Source organism: Mustela lutreola, chromosome 11 (assembly GCF_030435805.1).
Source record: "Mustela lutreola isolate mMusLut2 chromosome 11, mMusLut2.pri, whole genome shotgun sequence".
NCBI lineage: Eukaryota > Metazoa > Chordata > Mammalia > Carnivora > Mustelidae > Mustela > Mustela lutreola.
In genome coordinates, this window is record NC_081300.1 from 83,298,767 (window position 1) to 83,322,865 (window position 24,099).

The 24,099-nt window shown below is 49.3% G+C and overlaps 1 protein-coding gene across 2 annotated transcripts in view; it reads left to right on the forward strand.

The window, feature by feature from the left end:
* The window catches only part of KCTD10 (potassium channel tetramerization domain containing 10), a 27,945-nt gene continuing 3,846 nt past the window's right edge, over positions 1-24,099 (forward strand). The window contains exons 1-6 of one of the 2 annotated variants that reach the window (XM_059139919.1): positions 1-126; positions 6,960-7,173; positions 15,613-15,782; positions 18,749-18,838; positions 19,153-19,205; positions 20,186-20,381. In XM_059139919.1, the coding sequence (XP_058995902.1) occupies positions 124-126; positions 6,960-7,173; positions 15,613-15,782; positions 18,749-18,838; positions 19,153-19,205; positions 20,186-20,381 (726 nt within the window). In that variant the 5' untranslated portion in view covers positions 1-123. The remainder of the gene's footprint in view (positions 127-6,959; positions 7,174-15,612; positions 15,783-18,748; positions 18,839-19,152; positions 19,206-20,185; positions 20,382-24,099) is intronic. The other variant, XM_059139918.1, reaches the window with a different exon arrangement.

Genomic DNA, 24,099 nt, shown 5'->3' on the forward strand with positions numbered 1-24,099 from the left:
GAAGCTGGCTGCGGCAGCGGAAGTTCCCGCCCCGGCCCCGCCTCTCCGCCCGGCTTGCGCGAGCTGGGTGTTTCCTGCCTCTCTCAGTCCGGTTTTGGAGACTCCTGCGTCCTCCGACTTTTCATGGTAGGGAGGGCGTTGCCTACCAACGGGGGGCTCTGGGTGGCCAGGAGAGCCCGCAGAGGCAGAGTAGAGAAGGGGCCGAGGGTGGAGGGAGTTGCGGTGAGGGGCTGTCGCGAAAGGGGAGGGGTGGTTGGGGGACTGGGGGGGCGAGGCCGGGGGTGGGGGAAGGGTTTCGGTGGATAATTTGGTGGGGTGGTCCTTGGCTGTTGCGGATCGGGAAAGAGAGTTTGGTCTTGGGGGAGTAGATTTGTGTGTGGGTGAGTTGGGGGGTGTCTCTGAGTCGACTGCTCATTGGAAATGGGATTGGTGATTGTGAAGAGAACAAAGAGGGGTCGTCGAAGATGGACATTGGGGTGGAGAGTGAGGATGGAGGGTGTTGTGAAAGAGAACGGTTAGGTTCTGACAGCGACGTGAGATTCCTTGGGGCGGAGCGTTTGGGGTTTTTTTGAAAGTTGTGACTGCAGTCTCTGGGTTTCAGGAAAGTGGAGAAAGGACTTCCAGGTGCTTCTAAACATAAGGGCGCGAGGGGGAGCTAGGGGGAGAAATAGAGGGAGCTGGAGGGCAGATGTGCATCCGGTTTCTAGAGGGATGCCAGGGGCTTGAAGTCAGGGTACCGTCACCACGGAGCCCAGCGCCCTTAACTGGCACCTTGGTACCTATCTAGTCACTTCCGTTGGAGCCTGAAGTGACCACACCTCAGGAGCTGGGAATGGGTCATGCTGTCGTCCAGCGGTGGGAAGGGTTCGTTTTGCTTGTGATCTTTTAAGGGTCTGTACATTAAATGGCCCTTTGGCCGTGGGTGGGAATGACCAAAGTTCCGCCTTGTTCCTTCTTTGCCTCCTGTCTTTCCTGGAAAACACAGTCTTTAGAGAAGATCAGTTTCAAGGACACTGCCGAGAAACCTTAGCCAACTTGTATCTGACTTTGCTCCATTTTATGCAAGATAAGGACCACCTGAGGAGAAGGATGCATTAAACCAGTGTGGTTTTCAAACTGCTCCCCAGACCAGCAGTAGCTGCAGCATCACCTGGGAACTTGTTAGAAATGGCCAAATTTTCAAGCCCTCCCACTGATTACTTGATCAGTCTGCAAGTGGGTTCCCTCGATCTGTTTGAACACACCCTGCGGGAGATTAATGATTTCTTGATTTGGGCTTTGTAATGAAAGGGGCCTGAGTCCCGAGGACACTTGTAGTTCTGATTCTTTGGTTTTTCTCCCCTAAAAAGTGGGATTGATGATTATGTCTTCTTCACTGGACCTCTGGGAGAAAGAGGCCAATAGCTTGCACAGAGGGAGAGAAAATAATTTAGCAGGACACTTGGAAATAGCAGTAGGTGCCCTATAAGCAAATTTTGGGTGCAAAATAATAACTATGGTTATGTGGCCGATGTGGTGCAGTTTGGTTGAAATGTAACAGCAGACTTTCCTGAGTTGTAGAAATGCCCTTAGTTTGGGGAAGTTTTATAATTAGCAAAAAGGCCTTGGCTCTTTGATGAAGCTGCTTAAAGAAGCACCTTCGCTCTGTGGCTTTTAGCTGGGGCTGCACCTTAGATCACCTGAAGAGTGGTTTTTTTTTTAAGAGAACAATTTTATTCATAATAGTATTTATTTGACAGAGATCACAAGTAGGTAGAGAGGCAGGCAGAGAGAGAGAAGCAGGCTCCCTACTGAGCAGAAAGCCCGATGGGGGGCCTGATCCCAGGACTCTGGGATCATGACCTGAGCTGAAGGCAGCGGCTTTAACCCACTGAGCCACAGAGGCGCCCCCCTGAAGACCTTTTTAAATACTGCTGACCTGCCCTCCCCACCCCCAATTCTGATTAATTGGCCTATAAGCACCCAGGTGATTGTAATACAGCCTGGTCTGGGACCTCTGGTCTTAAGGAAGTTTGAGGTTCACTAAGGGCTAGGTGTCAAGTACTTTAACATTCATTCCCTGAAGGTTATTATGAAGATTATGGCTTTACGTTCATTTTACAAGAAAGGAAACTAAGACTCAGTTAAAATGCTTGTCTGAAAGAAAAAAAAAAAACGCTTGTCTGAACCTTGCACAGGAAGTGGTGGAACTGAGACTACTCAAGGTTTCTCAGACTTTTGAACAAACCTTCCACATGCACATCTCCCCCCAACACACAAGAGAGACAGTTGCAGAGAGCTGTATGGAAAACGAGCAAGGGTGAAGGATTTGGTGCCTTCTTCTCCTGTTGTACTTGCTCAAGCCTCTTTTCAGGTCAACGCTTTTCCTTCTTGGCCTGATTTTTATTTTTTAAGCATGTATACAGTTGCTTCCTGTCTGTGGGTCTGAAGCTGTGAGATAGGGGCTGGGTTTTGTTCATGATGCTTTGGTTTATTTTTGCGTGCAGCCAGGAATTTACTAGGCCAATTGAACAAGAGGTTGGGGACCTTCGCCTAGAGGATGAAATTAATAGGTGCATGGAACTACTTAGAGCGGTGGGTTGCAATCTTGGCTGCACACTGGAATCCCCTAGGGAAGTTCAAAAAAATTCTGTTGCCCTGGCCATATTCCCAGACCAGTTAACATCAGAATTTACACGATAGGACCCTGATGTCAGTTTTTTTTTTGTAAGGGGAGAGCTACTGTTGAGAATCTGCAACAGGATACTCAGAGATCTAACTGGACTAAACTCTTCTGATTGAATGGAATTGGTAACCAATACCAATTAATGCCGTGTTTGGGTTTTTTTTTTTTTTTTATAAAAGATTTTATTTATTTATTTGACAGACAGAGATCAAAAGTAGGCAGAGAGGCAGGCAGAGAGAGGGGGAAGCAGGCTCCCTGCTGAGCAGAGAGCCCAATGTGGGGCTCCATCCCAGGACCCTGGAATCGAAATTGAAAGTTGTGACTGCAGTCTCTGGGTTTCAGGAAAGTGGAGAAAGGACTTCCAGGTGCTTCTAAACATAAGGGCGCGAGGGGGTGCTAGGGGAAGAAATAGAGGGAGCTGGAGGGCAGATGTGCATCCGGTTTCTAGAGGGATGCCAGGGGCTTGAAGTCAGGGTACCGTCACCACGGAGCCCAGCGCCCTTAACTGGTGCCTTGGTACCTATCTAGTCACTTCCGTTGGAGCCTGAAGTGGCCACACCTCAGGAGCGGTTAAAGCCTCTGCTTTAACCCACTGAGCCACCCAGGTGAGGCTTTAACCCACTGAGCCACCCAGGTGCCCCCCCATGTTTTTTTCTTATAACCACTCTTGCTCTCCCCTGCCCCAACCTCATTAACGATGAAATCAAATCTTTGAAACAAGTGAAAAAGGAGGATTCCAGTAGCAATGACTGAGGACTTCTCTGTAGAGAGGAGTCCTCTCTGTAGAGAGATTTGCTTTTTAAGAGGCTTATTGTCTGCTGCTTTGTGTCCTTAGCTCGGTGTCGTGCGGGCTCAGGGACACGAACAGTCAGAACCTTTTATCCAAGGGCCATTCCCGAATTGAGGTGACTGACGTTTGGAAGGGTGGGCTCTGGAAAGGTTCGGAGCTTTCTTTGTCCATTCTGGAGTCTCAGCCTAGATCCAGATGGTTTCTGCCTTTATCTCTTAGTGATTCAGGTGGGGTTCTGGTAGAGCTGGAAATGGTCTTAAGAAAGAAGATAATTGGAGTCTTTGAGCACATTCTCAAATAATCATAGTTTGAGTCTTTTGTGTTGTGGTATCTGCACTGAGCCAGTGCGCTGAGTGCTTTGTGGCATCGTCCCCCATGGCCATCCTGGGAGGGAGACACTGCTGTTGTCCCTGTCTGATAGACGGGACATGACTCAGATGACTCGCCCAGGCTCCCACAACTGGTCAACCAAATGGCAGGGCTGGGCCCTTAAATTCAGGTCTAACTTCAAAACCCAAGTCCTTAGGCATACATTGCCTCCCATCTTTTTTCAAGGCTTTTTTTGTACTTGATAAAGAAGGGAGGGTGGGGCACTCCCTCCTCAATGTATATGTTCCAGCACTTTATATTTTAAGCATGAATGTTCATAAAAATCATGGGCCCAAGGCCAGATGGGACTTGCCCACATCCTTGCTCTGTCACTGACCCACCTCCAGTACCAGGGCACTTTGGGAAGTGACTGAACTTCTCTGGGACGCGCCTTCTGTTCCAATCTACTAGATGGAAATAACAGTAACTGTGTTCCAGCATTGTTTGGATTTTAAATGTTGTATGTAGTGGTAGAGATGAAAACTGGTACCTACTGGGTGGGGGCAGGAAGGGCGTTGGTGGGGGCATGGAGGGGCTTTTCTGGAACCATGAAAATGTTCTCTATTTTGATCTGAGTGGTGGCTGAACAGATACATATACTGACCAAAACTCCTCAAACCACGCACTTAAAAGGTACTTTCCTATGTGCAAATAATCTTTCAAAAAGGTATTGGAAAGTAAAAGTACATTGAAATATACTTTGATTTGTTTGTTTCTTAGGTGTGTTACAAAACACTAGACCATTTCCCAAAACACATTTTGTGTGAATTTAGATCGGAAAGGGTGCTTTAAAAAGTATTTCCATTTTGGAGCAATTTTCCCTAACTGAAAAACCCCCAAACGCCACACTTGTAGGCCTTCACCCTCCGCCACCAAACTCTTTCTTGTCCCCAGTTACTTCTATCTTCCCGTGGACAGAGTATTTCTGGGGGAAGTGTTGGTGATAACCTTTAGTGTAGGGTTTCTGGGGACTGATTTCAAAGGAAAGCTGGAAGGGAGGGGTCACTGCTTTCTCTTTCACACCAGGTGATAAAGCAAGAACATTTTCTTGAAAAAACACTTTTCTTTCCAGGAGCTCATTCTTCCTGTGCCTCCTCCTCCAGGGCCCCTACTAGAGTCCCCCAGTGGGTGATATCCGGGCCACTCTTTTTGGGTGGACGGAGGTTGAGAGGGATGGCCCTTGCCTGTGCTATTACTGATCAGTGGATGCAGGTTGCCACTCATCATTAGTCCCTTCTCCCACTGAGAAACAACAGTTGAGTTTTTCCTATTATAAATGTAATATATGTTAATTGTGGGAGATCCTGAAAAGATAGAAAGGCATAAAGAATCTAAAAAACAATCCTTTTTCAGGATCAGGGTATTGTTTTTTAAAGCTTTGTCCTGTCTACCCCCCCCCCCCTCTTTGCCTATAGTCAAAAGTTGTGACAATAAAGGAGAACCACTGAACATTTCAGAAAGAGGATTGTGGCTTGCCTTGGGTGATTGTGGGTAAGGGTTCAGGGAAGTGGGGTTTTGCTCTGTATTGAATGCTGTCAGGAAGGAGGGTTAATTCTTGGGTGGGGCCTCAGTAATTCCTGTGTTGAAGGTGGGGAAGAATGAAATGGGGCTAGAGCTCTAACTGGTAAAGAAACAGCAGGGAGGGGGCGCCTGGGTGGCTCAGTGGGTTAAAGTCTCTGCCTTCAGCTCAGGTCATGATCTCAGGGTCCTGGGATTGAGCCCCATATCAGGCTCCCTGCTCCGCGGGGAGCCTGCTTCCTCCTCTCTCTGCCTGCCTCTCTGCCTACTTGTGATCTCTGTCAAATAAATTAAAAAAAAAAAAAAAAGAAGAAGAAGAAGAAGCAGGAAGTCACATTTGTTGGGATATGGCAAGGTTTGGTCACTTTTTCTGTTTCAGGCAATGTTCTTGTTTTTGTCTGTGTTCAGACTTAATTACAGAATAGTCTTGTTTATGTCTTGGCCCATCAGCCACTGAGTGGCCTTGTCAGATCGTGACATGCTGTATGAATTGTTCCTGTTTGGAGGAAACATCAAGGCCCAGAAATGAGTGGTGGCCCAGGTCCTGGCTATCAGGGGCCACTTCCTCTGTACTGTGCCCTAGACTCATAGAGATTCGTCCCGCTCTCAGACATCTTCTCCAGCCATAGACCCTTACCTGTTAAACAAATGTTCTCGTTGAGTACAGCCTCCTTTCATAGGCCTGCTTAAATCAGATGGTATGTTCATTTCTTTGAGAGGGACACAAGCTGGCAGTGCCATTAAGAAGACTGTCATCTGATCTTGCTATTCGGGGCAGCGCTAGTACAGGAAGTCTCTAATTTTGTAATAACTTGCTTCCAAGTGTTTTTAATGTCTGTCATGTAGTCCTGAGAAACACTTCCCCCTGACAGGAAGGATAAGGAGTGGTAGTTGGGATCGCACTCGATTCATAAAATCTGATTTCATCTGCAGTTCAGAGGTTGAGTGTGACAATAAGGAAACCCTGAGAGACTTGGGCAATGCTGGAAACTGCTTTAGTATGCGTACAGGGTGTTGGCATGTGGGGAACAGGCAGAAAGGAAGTCGTCAGGACACAAGATCAAGTGATAAACTTGCACTCACAGCGTCAGTAGGGGAGGTCAGTATATGAGGCTATCCGGGTGGGGTTTGGGGTACCCAGTAACCCAGCTCCCACCAGTTGTGGGCATCTGGGGGCCCAGTTGGCCTCTGATTTTTTTTTTTTTTTTTGAGACTTTATTTACTTATTTGACAGATAGAGATCACAAGTAGGCAGAGAGGCAGGCAGAGAGAGAGAGAGAGAGAAAGGAGGAAGCAGGCTCCTGGCTGAGCAGAGAGCCCATCAGACTCGATCTCAGGACCCTGGGAACATGACCTGAGCCGAAGGCAGAGGCTTTAACCCACTGAACCACCCAGGCTCCCCTGGCCTCTGATTTTAAGAGGAGCCCGAAATCCAGGGGCTTTTTTGGTGAACTCTCCCGTGTTGTCAACCTTGGGAGCCACCTTTAAGATTTAAATGTGGTATAGATATGAGCCAAGCAAAACCCCTCTGGACGCCAGATTCAACCCAGAGGCTGCAAGAGGTAAAGCAGGCCTGGCGCCGTGTCTCTGGTGACCCCATGTCTTCTCCACTGGCAGGAAGAGATGTCAGGAGAAAGTGTGGTGAGTTCAGCGGTGCCAGCAGCTGCTACCCGCACCACTTCCTTCAAGGGCACGAGCCCCAGCTCCAAGTACGTGAAGCTGAATGTGGGCGGGGCGCTCTACTACACCACCATGCAGACGCTGACCAAGCAGGACACCATGCTGAAAGCCATGTTCAGCGGGCGCATGGAAGTGCTCACGGACAGCGAAGGTAAGTCCACCGTCCAGGCTCTGGGGACGGGCTTGTGGCCCGGGGGCTTCATTCTGGTTCAGAAGGCCAGTGGCACAGGGGCAATTGTCCACACAGCTACAGATTTCAAGCTGCGCTCCGTGTTGTCTCAGAGTGCGGGGAGCCTTGACAGTGAGTCCCCCAGGAGACCAGATCTAGTCTGGGGGTGTTGTAAAGGAGGGTTTCCCTGAGGAGGTCACAGATGAGCTGAGATGTGAAGAGGAGTTGGAGTCACCTGGGCGGGGACTCGTAGTCCTGACCCAGTTGTCGATAGGCCTTGTGACCTTGAGAAAGTCTAAGCCTCAGCTCTGAAATGGTGGCTGGGTGAGCTGTCCTGGTCGGTCCCTTGCCAGTTCTCAGCGGTGATTCTGTGACTTTGGAGTGAAGCTCGAGCGAGGGAGAGACGTGAATGTTTTCTTGGACTCTTGTCCTCCCGGGATGGGGGCCTGACAGAGACTCAAGATCTGGACTGAGTCACCGCTTCTTGTGTAGTAGCTGGTGATGCCAGCCAGGTAACATGGGTATAGTGATACCTGCCTCATGGGGCTGTTGGTGCACAGTATTCCAAATACATACATTCAGTCCGTGTTTTTCTTTCCTTTTTCCTCATGGCAAGTCATGTTCGTGAAAGGTGAAGAATTCTTTAAAGTGATCTTGCTCCCCACCTGGAATAATCCAAGAGCGCCTGACAAGGGAAACAGTCTTGCCTGCTTGGGTTTATGGGGCAGGTCACGTGGGGTTTAAGGATGGCACCATCCTTCCCTTCTTTGGCCTGAGATTGCATAAGATCTGGCCAGACTACAGCCTAGCTGGACCCTGCCTTACCTGTTTCTGAGGTCGGCTGCTGTGCTAATGCTCTTGCCTTCCCTGGGACATTGGTCCCTGGGAGGGTGGGCGAGTTTTGTTATAGGTAGGTGGGATTGGGGACCCAAAGCTTGAGCTGTGCGCTAGTTAGCTTGTTTCCCTTGGTGTCCTAGAGAAGGCTGGGCTGTGAGGCTTGAGGTTCTGCTTCCCTGGGCTTCCAGGGAAACTCAGGGTTCTGGCCAGGCCATCAGGTACATGAGGTTGGAGCCCCAGAGCTTCCTTCCGTGTCTCACTCAGAGAGCACAGAGCTTTTTATGAGTGGGAGGATCCCCTTTGCAGAGCCACACCCAGCATCGCCCAGGGGAGTATTTGTAGAGACCGAGACAATAGCACCCCAGCTGCAAAAGGAAACAGACCTTATCTGAGAACCCAGGATTGTTGTAGCTTTTCTTCCGCCCTCCCCAGTCTCTGGTGGGGCTCAAGAAAAGCGGCGGAGTCACCTTGGAAGCTAAGTTGGAACCTCATCTCCTTGCGTCCTAACACCACACCGGGAACAAGCCGGTGCTGAGGCTCATCCATCCCACAGTGGGAGAGACATGGGTGCTCCCTGGGCTCGGGCTTCTGAACAGCTGGCGGAGGCTGCACTGGCCCCGGTGCTTCCTGGACACCATGGCCCCTCCGGGGGAAGCAGGGCTGCCTTTGGCACTCAACCCCGGACATTTTTGTGAGGCTCCGCTAGAGCTCGAGCTCCATCCAGCCCTCCGCCTGCCTCGAGATGCTCACCATGTGACATCTCACGGTTTTTCACTCTTCAGCTTCACCCTTCCTGGGGTGGTACTGTTTGTTGCTACCTTTCAATAAGTGAGAGATCCTTTTCAAAAGCTATGGGACTTTTCTTAAAAAGAAAGAGTCACTGAGCTCAGGGCTTGCTGGCTCATAGTCTGGGCTGGCCTTGGTTCACCGAGGGCCCAGCCCCCGGGCCAGGTTGCCTGGGCGCAGCAGCATACTGGGTCATCGCCAGCTTTGTGTCTGGTCTTTGGCCCACCCTGAGCCAGGCAGCGCCATCCTGCTGGCCCTGGTGAGTACACCGCACGGCCTGACCGGTGGCCCGAGTGTTGGCCAAGGTATACCCTTGGGTCTACAGATTAACCTGAACGTCTCGCATCTCACAGCTGCACCTAGGGCTTCGGGTGGGAAGCCTGTCAGCTGCAGTGAGGTTTGTCACACACCGGCCCTAGCAGCGAGTGCAACTTCCTGAGGCGAGTGGGTGCAGGAGCGTGTCCTGCTGGCTGAGGAGTTGGGGGCGGGGGGCTCCGAGGGCATGGAACAGCAAGGTGCTGAGCTGCTGGAAACCCCTGAAGGGTGCCCGAGGAGAGGACCTGGGCCCTAGGGTAGGTGATGGACTCTCCCTTGTGCCCCGTGCTCTCCTGCCTGTTGGCGATTTGTACTGCGTGTGTTCGGTTCCTGAACGGGGCAGTTTGCAGTGAGTGGGTCTGGGCCCTGGTTCTGTCCCAGGGTTACAGTCACAGCTGCTGTGTATGTGGCACTGGGCTGATGTAGACTCATCTGGCATTTTCTGGTAATAGGACAGAGGTGACTTTGAGCTTGACTCTGAGCTTGTTTCCACTTTTCAAAGTTGTGAGGGGTAATGCTTTCCAAGGTTGTGACGGGACTAAGTGAGGACATGAACAGTGGAAGGCTTTTGGTGGAGTTCACGACAGTTGGGAGACTCAGTCTGTGGGGACTGCTCACTCCTGTTGCAGCCTGCCTGGGTGGGGTGTGTCCAGGGGGAGGGAGGAGTGCTGTGAGGGGCTGGAGAAGCAGGTCTTGGCAGCACCCAGGGGAGAGGGGGCCTGCCTTGGCCTTGGGGGTGAGTGCTGTGCAGTTCTATCTTGCCCCCAAAGTATAGCTTTCCAGACTCCTCCCCAGAGAGGCACGGCTCTTCCAGTAGTGGCATTTTTACCTGATGCCTTGTTACCGTGGGTGGATGTGGCACCTCTCCTAACAAGAGTTCTGCCTCTGTTCTCACCTGTGGTTGCCTGTTTCATAACCCTGTTCCTTAGTACAGAGCTTCCCTTCCCACTCTCCCCTCCACAGTGGTTTCTGGTCTTGCTAACGTTTCTGGAATGAGGGAGTATGTAAACCAGATTAGAGAAGGAAATCATTAATCTTATTATCAGCACACATTCCCCTGGAAACCAGTGGGGAAATCAGTTGTCCTATGTGGGAAAACCATCATACCTGATAGTTTCCCTGAGATCTCCATGCCTCCTGCTTAAATTAGAATGCACTCTTCCATAAAATTCTGAATACATTGAGAGCTTTCAAAATGTGATTACTAAAACAAAATCCCTCATGCCCCTGACGTGAAATGTTGGGGCCGAGGAGCAAATGGTCAAGAAAGAATTCTTGAGGCATCTTTGGTGCAAAAAAGGTGGTTTTTATTAACGCACGTGGTCAGGGACAGACTCCATGAGAAGGAAGAGCTGCACTGAGGTCCTGAGGAATGGTTGGTTATATACTTTCAAGTGGGGAGGCAGTTAGGGGTGGCCTAAGTCTCAAAGGGATTTGGACGTCAGGTTTCCAGGACCTTGGGGGCCAGCTGCTGTTCGGATAAGGTCATTTACTACTGTCTAGTAAACCCTTAGTCATGAGACCTTTAAGATGAATTTCCAGGGCACCTGGCTGGCTCAGTGGGTTGAGCCTCTCCCTTCCGCTCAGGTTGTGATCTCAGGGTTCTGGGATAGAGCCTGATGGGCTCTCTGCTTAGCAGGGAGCCTGCTTCCTCCTCTCTCTCTCTGCCTGCTTCTCTGCATACTTGTGATTTCTATCTGATTGATAAATAAATAAATAAATAAATTCTTTTTAAAAAGATGTGTTTCAGTGGGCCTTATGTTTCGAGGATGATTTGGCAACATGTATTTAGGGCGGGTAGAGGTAAACGAACTTTCCAAAGGGATTTTTGTGTGTTAAGACTTTCAGGATCCCAGAGATAGGCTATTCAGGCCTTTGTCCCCAGCAAAGTGTTAATTATTGAGGCAGATGGGTACTGGGAGAAAGGTCACTATGCCTGTCTCAGGTCACCTTTTCAATGGACTGCAAGTTGTGAGGAGATTTAATTTTTTCTACATTTCTTTTGCCTTTGTTCTCCACAGCACCCCCACTCAGACAAGGAATAAAACATTACCTGGCTTAATGGGGCCTCTCTTCACCTTTTTCATTTGCCTCTCTCCCTTCAGAGGTAACCACTTGCCTGACCTTGGGCTCAGGAGGTGAATTTCTACCTCTCTAGTACAGTGACTCAGCTGGGAGATAAAGCCTCAGGCCTGGGTTCCCCCCCAAAAGCACCCCCCTCCATGCGCTGGGTGTTAGCACTTCGAGGAGCTCTGCAGGGGATTCTAATGTGCATCCAGTGGTGAAAACCACTGATGAGTATCTGTCTGGGAATTACGTTTGCTACACTGTTTCTGTCCCTAAACAATGTACTGTTGGTGTGTTTTCCCACATTATATAGATGGTGTTAACATTGTATGTAGCCTCTTTCTTAGTGTTATGGTTGTTAGATGGAGCTGTGACTAATACATAGCTCTAGTTCAGACGTTCCGTTTGGATGTACTGTAGTTTATAGATCCATATTCTGTTGAAGGTTGTTTCAGTTGCTTCTAGTGTTCACCATGTGGAATATCGCCTTTCTTCAACACTCCCTGGCATGTGTGAGTGTCCCTGGGACAGAGCTTCCCAGCCTTTGCCGCGCCATAGTACACACAGAAAGTCCTATTTCTGTTCTGGTAAATGAAGAGACTGTGGACCCAGCCACCTCAGGGGCTGCAGTGTTGAGGTCTTACCCACCACTGGGGGGTCTGTCCTGGAGTTGACTCCCAGGAGGGGAATCTGGGCTAGCATCCGTGGCTGGGTTGATATTAGCTGTTGTGCTGACTTAGAAACTCCCCACCATCCCAGTTTGTGCCAACCCTAGGCACAGACCTCTTAATTATTGCCAGTCTGCTGGTTATGATCTGATACTCAGGTTTTACTTAACATTTCCTAGTTTCTAGCTTATTGAGCAGCTTTTTTGTCATTTGTATTTTATCATTTAACTGCGTGATTGCATCTTATATACACATTTTCCTTTTTTTTTTTTTTTTTACTGCTTTATGAAAGTATTCTGGATCCATTTGTTTGTGGTTTTGTACACATTTTCTCCCAGTCTGACTTGTTACAGCTTTTCTCATGGTGGTTTTTGTTTTTTTTTTTTTGGATACTGCAAAGTTTTATTTTTTTTTCCCCACATGTAGGTCTTTGATCTACCTCACTGGTGCTCAACCAGGAATGATTTTAACCTCCAGGGGACATTGGGCAATGTCCAGAAACCCTTCTGGTTGTCACAGTTTAGGGGTGGGAATGCTCCTGGCACCTAGTGGGTAGTGGCCAGGCGTGTTGTTAATACCCCACAAGGCAGAGGACAGTCCCTCCATGACAAAACACTATCCGGGCCAAAATCTCAGTAGTGCTGAGGCTGAGAGGCCCTGCCCTGCAGCTTCCTGGAATCTGAATTTGCAACAAGCACCTCAGGTGACTTACTAACAGGCAAGTTTGGAAACCACAGAGAGTATAAAAACCTTACAGTGCTAAGGAGAGGTCAGTGTCCCGTCCTACCCCCCCCACCCCTGGAGGTGGGGGCAGGGAAAGGAGAAAGGAGAAGTTCATGGCATGCAGTTGGGGCTGGGAGTGGGGCGGGTAGGAAACCTTGTCACCCAGTGCCCGGTCCTGAGAGAAGCTTTCCCCAGGATACCCTGAAAGCCATGGGGACTTTCATGAGGGCGGAATGAGCCTCCTCTGGACACTGCTGCTGCTCTCTTTTCCAGGGATGATGAAGAGATGCAGGGAGGGCTCATTGTACAAGACCTCATTTAGTGATGCCATTGTGCTACGTGTTTTCCCTGTGCATTCTCATCGTACCTTTGTGCCAGCCCTGAGGGGGACCAGATTTAGGAGAGGAAGCTGGGGGACAGGGAGTTTGGTGCAATACCCATATCATCCAGCAAGTAGGTGGCACAACTGGATTTCTAACACAGGCCCTTGCCCTTGACCGCTGGGCTGGGTTCTGTCTCCCAGACCATTCCACAGCCTCTGGATCTGTGCCTGCCTATTCTGCTCTGCAGCCTTGCTGGATGGGCTGCCAGCCGCCAGGCTCCCTTGGCGGGTGCAGCCTTCTGCAATAGCAGCCGTGCTCCCCGGCAGCTGGACAGACTCCCCGCAAGCAAGGCACTGCTTGACTTCCGTTTGCTTTTCTACACACAAGGCATTCAAGCTGTTTCAAAGGGGTAGATTCCAGCTTTGAAAGCAGCTAACGTATTTTAAAATCAGAATGCTAATTGAAACCTCATGGCAAGTACAGCCTGCTCCTTTGCCCTTATTTGTCCAAAGTATGATTCCTTCACCACAAGCATTTCCTGATGGCATTCTTGAGCTGGAGCCCAGTGTCACGGTCTGCCTGTTCGTTTATGGAAACTCTGGACTGTCACTTGGATAATTATTTCAGGGGCCCCTGCTCTTTCAGAGCAGCTAAGTTGTTCATGCATCAAAGGCAGAAACGTGGACAGTTTCTTCCCAGAGCTGCTGAGTTAAGTGGGTTGCCATTTCTTTAAAGACTGAGGCTCTACTCAATTCTGGTGGAAGGAGCTTTCCTGTGAGTTTCTTACTTGCTTCTTGTGGTCTCGTCCTGTCTCCCTGACTTGGGAATGTCCCTAAACCTCTCTGAGATTCTGTTGTCATCTGTGGACAGTGCAGGGGACTTAGCCTCCTTCCGAAAGAACTGTTGGGAAGATACTGTGGTCCTCCCACACCTTGTCCACTCATTGGCAGGAAATCACTTGATCCAGGGTTAGCAGAGAGGCTGCAGAATGCTGGCCTGCAGGCCCTATGCAACCTGCAGATAGTTTTTCCTTGCCCTAGAGCTCATTAATGACCTCTTGGTTTGCCACTGTTTAAAAACCAAGAGGTTTCACGGAGAAATCTGCATTTCTAGCTTCCCCTGGAGTATCATAGGCACACGCAGCCCTAGGCCCACCTTCCTGCTTGGCTGTTCTTGGCTGGAGTAAGAAGAGCCTCTCCATCTCCTGTCCCCAGGGGGCAGGGCACATGCTGTCTGGTCATCCCCCGCGCCCAGGACCCTGTAGGCTTCTGAGCTGTATGCACTTCCATACTTCAGTGGGATGAGGTTTAGCAGTCACTGTCATGGTGATGTGATTTACCACACCTGTGAAGGCCTCTTCCTTCCTTGAAACCAGGGTTTAACTCCGAGCCACACAATTGCATTGTGTTTGCCACACTGGGAATTACTCTCTTCCCACTATAGTCCGGAAACCATAACCGTGGGGAAGTACCAAGAGCAGACCTTTAAGCAAAAGTCCAGGAGCCATGGGCTGAGGAGTTTATAGGACAGGAGTATGGAAAAGGCCTTCTTACGAAACTTGCCTAGGGATTGTTGCAAATGCCAAATAGATACAGTGCCTCTAACCCTGAGAGCATACTTGGCAGGGCTGGATTTGGGAAGGGGACGCTGGGTGGACTTGTGACTCTGGATATGAAAGGGGTATCTTTGCTGCTATTGGCTTTTGTGTTTCAGCGAGGCCTGGGGGTCTGCAGAGGACTTGGGGCAGGGTGCCATGGTATTAAGAGTGGAAGTGTGGGCCCCTTCTCCCAAACTGAGCAACAGTGGAGGAAAGTGGGCATAAAAATTACAGATTCCTGTTTAAACCTAACCACCCTGTGCCTTGGTGTCCTCTCACCTGTAATAGGGGATAAGAGACCCCATTTGTCTTCCCCCTGCTGGCCTGGGGGAAGCGGGACTTCTCTACAACACGGCTTCTTTCCTAGAGCTTTCTGTCCTCTGTCAAGGCAGGTCTTTGTTTCCTCCCCTCGTCTTGTGCCTCCACTTCCCAGGCTTAAGCATTGTTTCTTTCTGCAAGAAACAACCCTCCCCACCCCCACCATATATTTGCATTTCTGAAGAGGAATTGTAAAAACCTGGGGATCCCTAGTGGAGCTATAGCAGGCCAGTCCCCAGATTGGAGCTGAAGGGCTTGCCTTCCTGGTCCCCACCCCCAGGAGTGTCTCATGGGTCAGCAATTGGCACATTTTTTTTTTTTAAGATTTTATTTATTTATTTGACAGAGATCACAAGTAGGCAGAGAGGCAGGCAGAGAGGAGGAAGCAGGCTCCCTGCTGAGCAGAGAGCCCGATGTGGGGCTTGATCCCAGGATCCTAGGAGGCTTTAACCAACTGGGCCACCCAGGACCCCTGGCTAAGGGATTTTTGAGGATATTTTAGAAACATTCTTTGAGGCCCCAGGGGTCCTGACATCCAAGAGAGCCTAAGACCAAGTGAGTCCGTGGCTGTGGTTGTCTCCAGGCAGCGGGCCTTGCAGATCATTTCAGTGCTTCCCAGACAGGTCAGCCTTTTGCTGATAGTGAGGCAGGTGGAGCTGCTGCCCTCTCCGTGGTCCTGCTCTTCCCTGGGTGGCGGAGGGAGCCCCAGAGACCCCATTTGTCTTCACCTCCCAGGAGATGAGTGCCCGTGTAACTAGCCCCCCCCTTTCTCCTCCTTCCACCGCAGGCTGGATCCTTATTGACCGATGTGGGAAGCACTTTGGTACGATACTCAACTACCTTCGTGACGGGGCGGTCCCCTTGCCCGAGAGCCGTCGGGAGATTGAGGAGCTGCTGGCAGAAGCCAAGTACTACCTGGTCCAGGGCCTGGTGGAAGAATGCCAGGCAGCCTTACAAGTAGGTATCACCCTTTTTCCCCATACAAGTGGGGAGGTATCAGGCCCACTTGATTTCCTCATTTTCCTTCTCCACGAAATGGGGGCAGTTCCTTCCTTACTGAGATGTGAGAGTTCACAAATAACCCAAGAGCCAAGAGCTTCTCTCTGCTTTGGTCAGTGACCCCTTAGAGGCTTCCCTGTAATGCTTAGGCCACCTAACTACCCTCTGGCTTTTAGTTGCCGTCGCGTTGGCTCATCTCCCATGAACATTGAAACCCTTCGGTATGGAGTATAAAACCTAATCCGCTTTCTGGATGCATCTCAGGACTTATTCTCATCCCATCAGTCCTTGTTTCGAGTCTTATGTAACCTTTGCAGACTCAGACACCCCTACGTCTCAGCAGGATCATTGGGATCAAGTCTGGTGATAGCAGAATCCCTGTAAAAGTAAAGTGCTGCTGGACATAGCCCGCAGCCAACAGCCATTTATTTTTAAAGCAAAGTTCCAACATGGCGTGGACTCGTAAGAGTCCCTTTTGGTCTTCATGGGAATTGAATCTGTATATGGGAGGCTCTTGTCTGTGCCTCCCTCAGGCCACATGTTTGGCTGGCCCTCCACTGGAGCAGTACCTTTACTGCCTAGCTCCTTGAGGAACTGTTATTTCCGCATACCACCTCTACCCTGAAAGTCTGAAGTCATTGTAAATCTGACTGTATGCTATAGCCTTTACTTTAGTATTTTTATTTCCTTTTTGTTTGTTGAAGTAATGTATGTACATCATACTTCTCTGCTCTGTTATTCTTTTTGTGTTTGTTTGTTTAAGATTATATTTGTTTATTTGGGGGGGGGTGGGTGAGGACGAGGGAGACTCTCAGGCAGACTCCAGGCGCGAGTGCGAAGCCCAACGTGGGCTCGATCTTTCATCCCTGGCATGATGATCTGAGTTGAAACCAAGAGGTGGACACTACCCGACTAAGCCATCCAGGCGTCCCTCCTCTGTCAATTCTTTCAACAGTTGTTTACTTTCATACTTCTTATACTCCTGTTTGTTGACATTTCAGTTTTCAACATTATGCTCTGGTGTATAGAAAATAAAAATTTAGCTCATGCAGTACCACCAGCCCAACCACTACCAAATGTGTACACATGTTCTTTCTCTTCTTTTCCCAATATAGTGTTTACCACAGCTTTGGTTAAGTCAGTATTCAGAGTTGACATTGTGATGTCTTAATATTGTTAGCAGTTGAGTCATGAAGTATACAGTGAAAATTTTCTTCATTGTGCAGCTTTTCAGTTTGCTAGAGTTAGTGATTGTCTCATTGTTTTTGTATGCTTAGTTTTCTAAGTGCATAGCCCGAATTTATCCCCAAGTGGTCAGAAAGGGCAATCTCTTCCTGGTGTGTTCAGACACACCAGTGCATCTTTGTCTCTTCTTTCTGTTAGAAACAAGCTCTCTTGGGTTCCCATTCTGTAGTTTCCGTTAGTTTCAGACTGAGTGTCCAGGACTGACCTCCTCTCAGCTTCTGTTGCTTTTATCTTCCTGTTCTACTTTCTCAGAGGTTTTCTTTAGTTTTATCTTTTCAACCCTTCTTTTGAACTTTTCATTTCTGCTATCCTATTTCTAATTTCCAAGAGGCTTTTCATGTTCTCTGAGTGTTCTTTTTTATATAGAACACTGCTCTTGTTTCATAGGATTCAGTATCTACTCTCCTCTGTCTTGAAGTTTTCTTTCTGCTGCCCTTGTCATGACTCATTCCACTTTCCTCTTTATTTTGGTTTCAGTCTCATGTTGACAGGCTTTCCACATATAATCTGATAATCTTTGGTCTTTTAAAATTTAAGACTAAGGTTCTGAAAAGCTGTATGTGTGTGGGTGAGCCTTGTTGTCCATTGGGCTTTAGTGGTAGATGATAAGTCAGTGGGAACCCCCAGTGTCAGAATCTGTAAGCCTTTTCCTTGAACAGATCAGATTCCTGTGGAGGAATCCTCCACTCTCTTGCCTGGTAGGGATAAGCCTGACTGACTGCCTTTGGGGATCTGAATAGGAGAAGGGGCTGGTTGCTGGGCCCACCTCCCCACCCCCCATTTATAGTGTGTGGACCATTCACTGAATTCCCCTCTTTTCAGAAGAGCAGCTCAGTCCTGTCATCATCTGTACAAACCACTCTAGGAAAGCAGACCTTTCTTCTGCCAGGGAAAGGGGATCCATGTGGCAGGGTCAGCTCTCAGTGGTACTTCTGCCGACTGGCTAGCAGCCCTCTGCCCTTGCCCTCTGCCAACCAGCCTTCAGAACTGTTCTTTGAAAACCTCCAGGATTCTTTCCCACCTTTGGACCTATGTTGCGGCATTCTCTTTCCCCTCAGTTACCCGTCATCTTCCCGTTCTGAGACTTTTTTTTTCAAAGATTTTATTTATTTATTTGACAGAGAGAGATCACAAGTAGACAGAGAGGCAGGCAGAGAGAGAGAGAGAAGCAGGCTCCCTGCTGAGTAGAGAGCCCGATGTGGGACTTGATCCCAGGACCCCGAGATCATGACCTGAGCCGAAGGCAGCGGCTCAACCCACTGAACCACCCAGGCACCCCCCGGTCTGAGATTTTTGATGTCTTTGTCTGTAGACCTCATTTCTCCCATTTTTTTTCTCCTTATAGGCCCAGACTTTTTAAATTCTTCTATAGTTGTTACAGTGGGGTGCGTCGATCCAGTCATATTTCATCTGCCATGTTTAGAGTTTATTTGTAAGTGACTCCCTTGGCTGGGGAAGTGTATCATCGTTGTTAGGGTTTACTGAGTGCCCCGGCCAAATAACCTGACTCTTGGCCCTCCCTTCCCCAAAATCACTGGTGGTAAGAGTCGTCCTCTCTTCCCAGTGCTGGTGGCCCCATCTTCCCTCGTCAGAACTCTGTCTTTGCCTGGCAGGCCAGGTTAAATAACACGATGCTGGCCGATGCAGGCCTCCTAGACTGAAAGCATATTTTGTTCCAGCAGAACAAAGATACTTATGAGCCTTTCTGCAAAGTTCCTGTCATCACCTCATCCAAGGAAGAGCAGAAACTTATAGCGACTTCAAATAAGGTATGTTGGAGGCATCCCTATGGCCTTTCTTTCACTACCCAAATGATGAATAAGGTTTGAAATAGAAACCTGTCTCAGTGCCCGAGCAAGGCCTGAGCAGGGGTAAAGAATGGAACCGTTCATCTTGTCTTGACCTCCCGCCCCCAGCCGTGGGTCCCGCAGTCTCCTTCTGCACCCCCGCCCACCCCCTCCCACAGTCTGCCAGCTATGCCCGGCCGCCCCCTTGATGTGGTGGCAGGGCCCAGCCCTGTGGGAAGCCCACAGCACCTCGACCCCAAGTAACTCTTCCCTTTCTTTTTCATAACCACGCTCAGCCAGCCGTGAAGCTACTCTACAACCGAAGTAACAACAAATACTCATATACCAGGTAAGGTGCGGCGGGACGGGCCACCGTGTTTGCTGCGAGAGCCTCGCTCACACGGGCCAGGCCTGGCCCCCCTGTTCTCCTGTAGGGAGGACGGCCCTCCCCTGCTCAAGGATGCCCAGGGACACAGGTGATAGATATGAGATTGAATTCACACTACCATGAAGGGTGCCCTTTTAAAGTATACAATTCAGTGGGTTTTAGGGTATTTACAGAGTTGTTCAGCCATTATCACGTGCCTCCTTGGTGAGCATTTTCATCCCCTTCAAAGAAACCCATCAGCAGTCATTCTTCGTTCCCCTCCAGCGCCTGCTCCCTTGCCCCTGACTGGCTTCCTTCACTTAGCATCATGTTGTCAGGGTTCATCCTCATTGGGGCATGTGTGTTAATACCTCGTCTCCTCTTAGGGTTGAGTCAGACCCCAAGGTGTGGCTCTTCTCTGCCTCTGTTGATCTGTTCGTCAGTGGAGGCATAGTCAGGGTTTCCGCCTGGGAGCCATTGCTATGAACATCCGTATGCACATTTATTTACAGTAAAAATGAAGGCTTTTATTTCTCTTGGGGGTACCTAGGAGTGGAATTGCTGGGTGCATTGGTAACTCTAGGTTTAGACATTAGACCTGCCCAGCTGTTTGCCCAAAGCAGCTGCACCATTTTACATTCCCACCAGCAATATATACAGGTTTCTAGAATGTTTTCTGGCTCAGGACCATGTGGTTTCAGCTGTAGGGGGTTTAATGAGGTTCCTCAAGACCCAAGAATGGACCCAAGATGAAAAGTCTCCCTTGGGCATTTGCATTCTCTTAGTCCTGGGGCTCGCAGGGCTCCCTCCATGCTCTGACCTGGTGCCTGTGCCCACAGGCCCCGAGTCACTCCCAGTTCTCCCCCGGCCACAGCACAGTGGCCGTCCCAGCCTGGGGTGTGGAGACACTCACCCGCAGTCAGGACCAGCTGGCGCTCACCTGCTCAAATGCTCTTTTGCAGCAATTCTGACGACAATATGTTGAAAAACATTGAGCTCTTTGATAAGCTCTCTCTGCGCTTTAATGGAAGGGTCCTGTTCATAAAGGACGTCATTGGGGACGAAATCTGCTGCTGGTCCTTTTACGGGCAGGGCCGCAAGATTGCCGAGGTCTGCTGCACCTCCATCGTCTACGCCACTGAGAAGAAGCAGACCAAGGTAAGACCTCAGGGCACGGGCTCTGGGTGGCTAGTCTGCAGTGTGTACTGGAACCGTTCCCCTTTCCCCTGGAGCAAAACAAACGTAAAGACGGACAGGCTTTAAAAAAGCTTTCCTTAGGGGCACCTGGGTGGCTCAGTGGGTTAAAGCCTCTTCCTTCGGCTCAGGTCATGATCCCAGGGTCCTGGGATCGAGCCCTGCAACGGGCTCTCTGCTCAGCAGGGAGCCTGCCCCCCCCCCGCCTGCCCTCTGCCTACTTGTGATCTCTGTCTGTCAAATAAATAAAATCTTTAAAAAAAAAAAAAAGAAAATGCTTTCTTTGAAACCTGATTGCTCACTGTGAAAATACTCATCATCTTCAGGACCCCAGAGACAGTCACGTGTAGGTCTTGGAGAAACAAAATGGCATTTTCCTTTTTGACCGTTATCAAACAGGGATAGTCGTACTGCATGCACCTCACTGTCTTTGCCATAAATGCTGATTCAGAGCAGTGCCTGGCTGGCTCTGTCAGTGGAGTGTGCACCTCCTGACCTCTGGGTTGCGAGTTCTAGTCCCATGGTGGGTGTAGAGGTAACTTAAAAATAAAACCTTAAAGGAAAAAAAATTGGGGCGTCTGGGAGGCTCAGTTGTTAAGCATCTGCCTTTGGCTTAGGTCCTGATCCCAGGGTCCTGGGATTGAGCCCTGCTTCGGGCTCCCTGCTCTGTGAGAAGCCTGTGTCTCCCTCTCCCACTCCCCCTGCTTCTGTTCCCTCTCTTGCTGTGTCTCTGTCAAATAAATAAGTAAAATTTAAAAAAAAAAAGTGTGGATTCAGATGTATCCTCATACCATTGTTACCGCACCACCTGCATTATCTCCTGTCAGTGATGGGACCCAGCCTGTGCTGTTCCTCACCCTCCACATATCACCCTTTCCCACCAGGATGGTGCCATCCCATCTCAATCATCAGAGGAATCATTCTGCCTTTAAGAGCTTGACCTTGGCTTTCTAGTCATGACCTACAGCTTAACTGTCATCTCTCTGCCCTCCTCTGACCCACTGACCTAGAGTGGTCCTCCACCCTCACGGGCCTGCTGGGCATTCCTTAGCTCCCAGGCTTGTTGACTTCCTTCTGAGCACACGACTTCCTGACAGATCTGGACTCTGGATGTACTTCTGTATCTTCTTCAAACCAACAGGCTTGACCTCTGTCACTGTGCCATTCTGCGAAGCTAGATCATACCCCAAGGTGCTGTTGGAGATCGGATCTGCTCTTAATTGAACTTCACTCCCTTCAGGTCTTCTGCTGGCTTGACCTTCTTAGGCCATGCAACTGGGTTTTCTTCCTTTTTTTAGAAAAAATCCGTATGATACACTGTCACTTCCTCTGAACCTTACTGAGGGAACTCTGATGACCTGGGATATGTGAAGGGTCTGCTGGGTGGGTTTTCATGCACAGATCTGTAGACCACTGGTCAGCCTTCTATCATCACTGTGGCTCCAGGAGCACACAGTTGTCTGGGATTCTAGAACTGGCCTCAGAAGAAAAGGCAAATGAGCAAAAATGAGACCACAAAGTAGAAACCAGAGTCCTGAACATTTTTTTAAAAAGACTTTTAAAACATTTTATCATTGGTATTTAGAATATATTCCAAAAGATATATATTGTTTTAAAAGAGCCAAGAAGGGAAAAACTGTAAGGTTCCTTTTTCTTTCAAAGGTCACGGGGAGACAAGAATCGCTTGCTTCCCTTTACCACATTAGCAAGATGCACATCTCTGTTCTGTGAACTTTTGGGGGGTTGCAAATTCCACCTGTAACTAGCTTCTCCGTCTTGTCAGTTTAGTTTTATATACATGGGTTGCCTTTGTCCTTGGATATTAACAGGATAATCGTCTTACTGATTAAACTTTGAAATACTGGTTTTACATTTTCAAGTTTAACTGGAGCAAAGGATTCAGAGACCACGAAGTTGATCCCAACCATTTATAGATGAGCGCCCCCCCCAGGTCCCAGAGCAAGCCTGTGCTTGTGTTTTTGAAACTGGTGAGAGGCAGGGCCCAGGCTCCCTTTGTTCTGGGCTGCTTCTTGCTCTGGGGGAAGCATGTGACTGGCTTTCCAAGGGGGTGCATGTCAGGGGATGGCTGCCCTCACTGGAGCAAGTGGCTTCTTCTGGCTCACAGGAGCCGACACTGGTGTTCTGTTGTGTCAGGTAACTGGGAAGATGTTCCTGTTAGGGTTTTTTTGTTATCGCTTTCTTGCTACAGCATTCCAGGTACTCTGCTAATTCTTTTAATCATTTAGCTGTCTTCTGTCAGTTAAGCTGGACAGGTTATGGCTTGCCGAAACTAATGCTTAAGTAGATACGTAATACACGTGTTGTCTATTTGGTCCTTGATTCTGACTCACCAGGGACTCAGTGATTATAGAGCACAGAACCACGGCCTTTACTGGTCTGATTTTCTGTTTCTCTTCGGATTGTATCACTTCTGTTGCTCTGTCTTCAGGTCCCTGGACTCTTCTGTCATCTCCACGGAGCTGTTGAACCCTGCCAGTGAATTGGGGTTTTTTGTTTTTTTGTTGCTCTTGGTTACTGTTTTCAGCTGGACAGTTTTCATTTCTTTCTTCAATGTTATGTCTCCTTGCTGAGACTTCCTGTGTTTGCATTTGCTTTAAAAAAGTTGGCCCTTCCTTATCGTGACTTTTATTTTTTTTTTTTATAATAGCTGCTTTCAAATCTCTGTTCGATGATTCCAACATCTCGTATTATCTTGAACTTGGCATCGGTATCTGCTGATTATGTTTTATGTTTTCCCTCAGGAGTTGAGATTTTTCTGGTCCTTGATTATGCCAGGAACTTTGGAATTCTATCCTGGATATTCTGAATGTTATAGGGCTCTAGGTCCTGTTTAAATCCTAATGAGGATGTTGGTTTTTTGTTTTGTTTTGTTGTAGCATGCAGCTGACCCAGCTGGGTTCAGGCCACAAGTTCCAACCAGTCATGGGTCACAGTGCCAGTGACAGCCCAGGTTTCAAAGCCTTGACATCGGGGCTGCACTGTGGGCGGGTCTGTGTCCGGGGCAGCCCTCTATCTTATGGCTTAGTTCTGCGTGGGTTGTTGAGGGACAGGTTGGCAGCTGAGCTCAAGGCCAGGAGTTCAAGAGGCCGCTGTTCCAAAGCACCCGTCCTTTGCTGTCTTTTGGTGCTTGCTGCTTCCCTGGGCCTCCCCTTTTCAGTTATCTGGCCAGAAGGCAGGCTTCAGGTCCCCGATCTGCCACGCAATACCTGTGGCTTGACTTGTGCCCGAGCCCAGCGGCCTGAAGAAGAGAGACAAAAACATAAGGGATCCGCTCCACCCTGATGAGACCACAGATGTCCTCATCAGAAAGGAATGTTCCCTTCAGAGTTTTGACTCCACCGAGCTCTGGCCGTTGCTGCCACAGGATTTTGGGGGAGTGGGTGTGCAAGAGAATAGAGAAAAGAAAAAAGAGTAAACCCGGGAACACTCTCTAGGTGTTGGGAGATTCCAGTGCCCCCCTGGAGTTCTCTGTGCCCATGCTCATTCTGGGGTTGCAGGCTGCACTGACCTCCCTCTGGGCAGTAAACTCTTCGCTGGGTCGGTGTTATTCCAAACCCTGGCCTTTCCCCGATCCCGTCTACCACGATTTACGACTCTCAGTCCTCAGCCACTGCACACTCGCTGTCCTGGTTTTGTGGCCTTGGTGGGAAGGACAGAGGAG